Raw genomic sequence first — 2,561 nt, 5'->3', positions numbered from 1 at the left:
TACAAATTTATCCATGCTTTTTTATCACTACACCAAGTCTAATAATTCTTACCCTATTAGACAAATCAAGTCGCCCAACTCTACCTTTGCTAATGCATTGCTAATTAATTGCTTAACCATCCAATAAAATTTCTACCACCTTCAATGAGCTCATATTCATTCATCATAGTTTACTACCAAAACAAATCTCATTCTAATTCACCACTCATCATAACTTACTAAACCAAAAAAAAACTCAATCTATTAATAATATATCTTATTAATTTATTTAATTCATCATTAAAATCTAATTAGTTGCATCAAAATTTTAATTATTCAAACTTTGAAGTCATTACAACAATCTATAATAGAATAGATGAAATGAACCCATTTGACTTTTTCAAGTAAGGTGTGAAGCATTACTCATTAAAGCTTTTAACCGATCAGTGCCCAATCTGTGGCAGTTGCAGCCGGCCTTCTCTTCCACTGGCAATGGGAACCAAAACTGTAACTCTACTAGCAGTGTCAGCCATCGCCGTTCTTCTGATCTTCCTCGCCATCTTGTGGCCAACCGTTGGCTCAAAAAAAGCCTTTTTTATCATCGCCGTCTGCGCCTCCGCCGTCGTTCTTGCTATCCTGATCTACCTCCTTATCCACCGCTCCACCTCACCCATCCGACGCCACTTCTCCGTCCAACGCCGCCTCTCCCTCAGTGCGGATACCAACCTCCGTCTCCAATTCAGCTTTCTCCGCAAAGTCGCCGGCTTGCCGGTCAGCTTCCCTTACAAAGACCTCGAAACCGCCACCGACAACTTTAGAATTCCCGTCGGCCGCGGCTCCTCCGGCTCTGTTTACCGAGGTATACTCGACGACGGCACCGTCATCGCGGTCAAACGGATCGATCGTTTGGCGGAACAAGGCGACAGAGATTTCCGCTCGGAGATCGCCGTCATCGCTGGCATCCAACATGTAAATCTCGTCCGACTTGTCGGCTACTGCCTCAACTCCGGTGGCAGACATCGACTGCTCGTATACGAGTTCGCCCGCCACGGCTCACTCGACAAATGGATTTTTAATTCCTCCGGCGATGAGCAGCCGCAGCCGCAGTACCTTCCGTGGACGCTTCGAGTTCGAGTAGCCGTTGAAGTGGCAAAGGCGCTTGCTTACCTCCACCATAACTGCCGATCAAGAGTTCTGCATCTCGATGTCAAGCCTGAGAACGTTCTCCTAGACGAGGGATTCCACGCCCTGGTGGCGGACTTCGGGTTGTCGAAGATGATTGGGAGAGATGAGAGCCGGGTGATTACGAGCTTGCGAGGGACGAAGGGATATTTGGCGCCGGAGTGGCTGATGGAAACAGGCGTGACGGATAAATCGGATGTTTATAGCTTTGGAATGGTTTTGCTTGAGATAGTGGGAGGGAGAAGAAACTGTTTGTTGGTGGAGCAGGAAGGAAGTGATCCGATGGGGAGGAGGCGGCGGATCTGGTCGTATTTTCCGGCTATGGTGATGGAGAAGGTAAGGGAAAAGAGAGTGATGGAGGTCGTGGACGGGAGGATGGGCATAGGGAAAGAGGTGGAGGAGGAGGTGAAGAGATTGATAAATGTGGCTCTTTGGTGCATACAAGAGGAAGGGAAGATGAGGCCGAGTATGGAGAGAGTTGTGGATATGTTGGAAGGGAGGATGGGGGTTGTGGAAGCTCCGCCGGAGACGAGTATGATGATGGCGGAGTTTCTCGACGTCGACATGATTGAAGGTCCGGCGTCGGCGTTGCAGCAGCTTCGGACGCCGGAAGCCTTGACTTATTCGTTCTCTACGACGATTCTCTCCGGCCGGTAGACCCTTTCTTCTTTAAAAAAAAACCAAAGGTTTTTAATAATAGTTTTGTATGAGATTTTGTCGGCCAGATAAAATGTACCGGAAGAGAACTCTTTTATATTCAAAGGTTGACTTATTGTTATTTGTTGTGATCTTATGAAATTGATATGTGGATAAGTTCATTGGTTCACACATTACATATTTTGAGGGGTTGATGATTCTTGCATCCTGAAATATTTGCGGTGGTACAGAAGTATAAAATTTAACATCTTAGCATTGTGCGAATATCCAGCATATATATAGATATAAGAGAGAGAGTATAGCGTTCATAAGAGACACGGATTTTTATGTGGAAACTCCTAAAAAAGGGGAAAAATCATGGGGCTTGACCCATTTTGAATGAATCCATTATTATTTGCAGTCGATTACAAATGATGTCCTTCATTAGAGGGAAAGCCCTGGCTTGATATTGCAGACATACATCATATATAATGCATTACATAGTAGAAATTGGAAGAATCAATATTGATATGTTCGTTTAGTCGGGAGGACCATAGCCAGCGGGTGACGAAGGTCAGAAAGATTGAAGTCGGGAGGTGACAAGGGGCAGAAAGACCGTAGTCTAGCGATGAAGGTCGGAAGGATTGTAGTCGATAATGAAGGTCAGAAGGACCGTACTCGACGACGAAGGTTGGAAGGACCGTAGTCGGCGAGAGATAAGGGTCAGAAAGATCGTTGCATGACTATGGAGGTCAGAAGGATTG

General features: G+C 45.7%; 1 protein-coding gene across 1 annotated transcript; it reads left to right on the top strand.

Annotated features, from left to right (window-relative positions):
* The first annotated feature begins 274 nt into the window (after positions 1–274).
* On the top strand, positions 275–1,965 carry LOC110113402 (probable receptor-like protein kinase At5g20050). The gene has a single exon (XM_020845973.2). The coding sequence runs from the start codon at positions 472–474 to the stop codon at positions 1,816–1,818; it is 1,347 nt and encodes a 448-aa protein (XP_020701632.1). The 5' UTR covers positions 275–471; the 3' UTR covers positions 1,819–1,965.
* The last annotated feature ends 596 nt before the right edge of the window (positions 1,966–2,561 follow it).

Source organism: Dendrobium catenatum, unplaced genomic scaffold, assembly GCF_001605985.2.
Source record: "Dendrobium catenatum unplaced genomic scaffold, ASM160598v2 fragScaff_scaffold_156, whole genome shotgun sequence".
NCBI classification, from domain to species: Eukaryota; Viridiplantae; Streptophyta; class Magnoliopsida; order Asparagales; family Orchidaceae; genus Dendrobium; species Dendrobium catenatum.
Note: the sequence above shows the minus strand (reverse complement) of the source record. Positions and strands in the feature narration are given on the sequence as shown.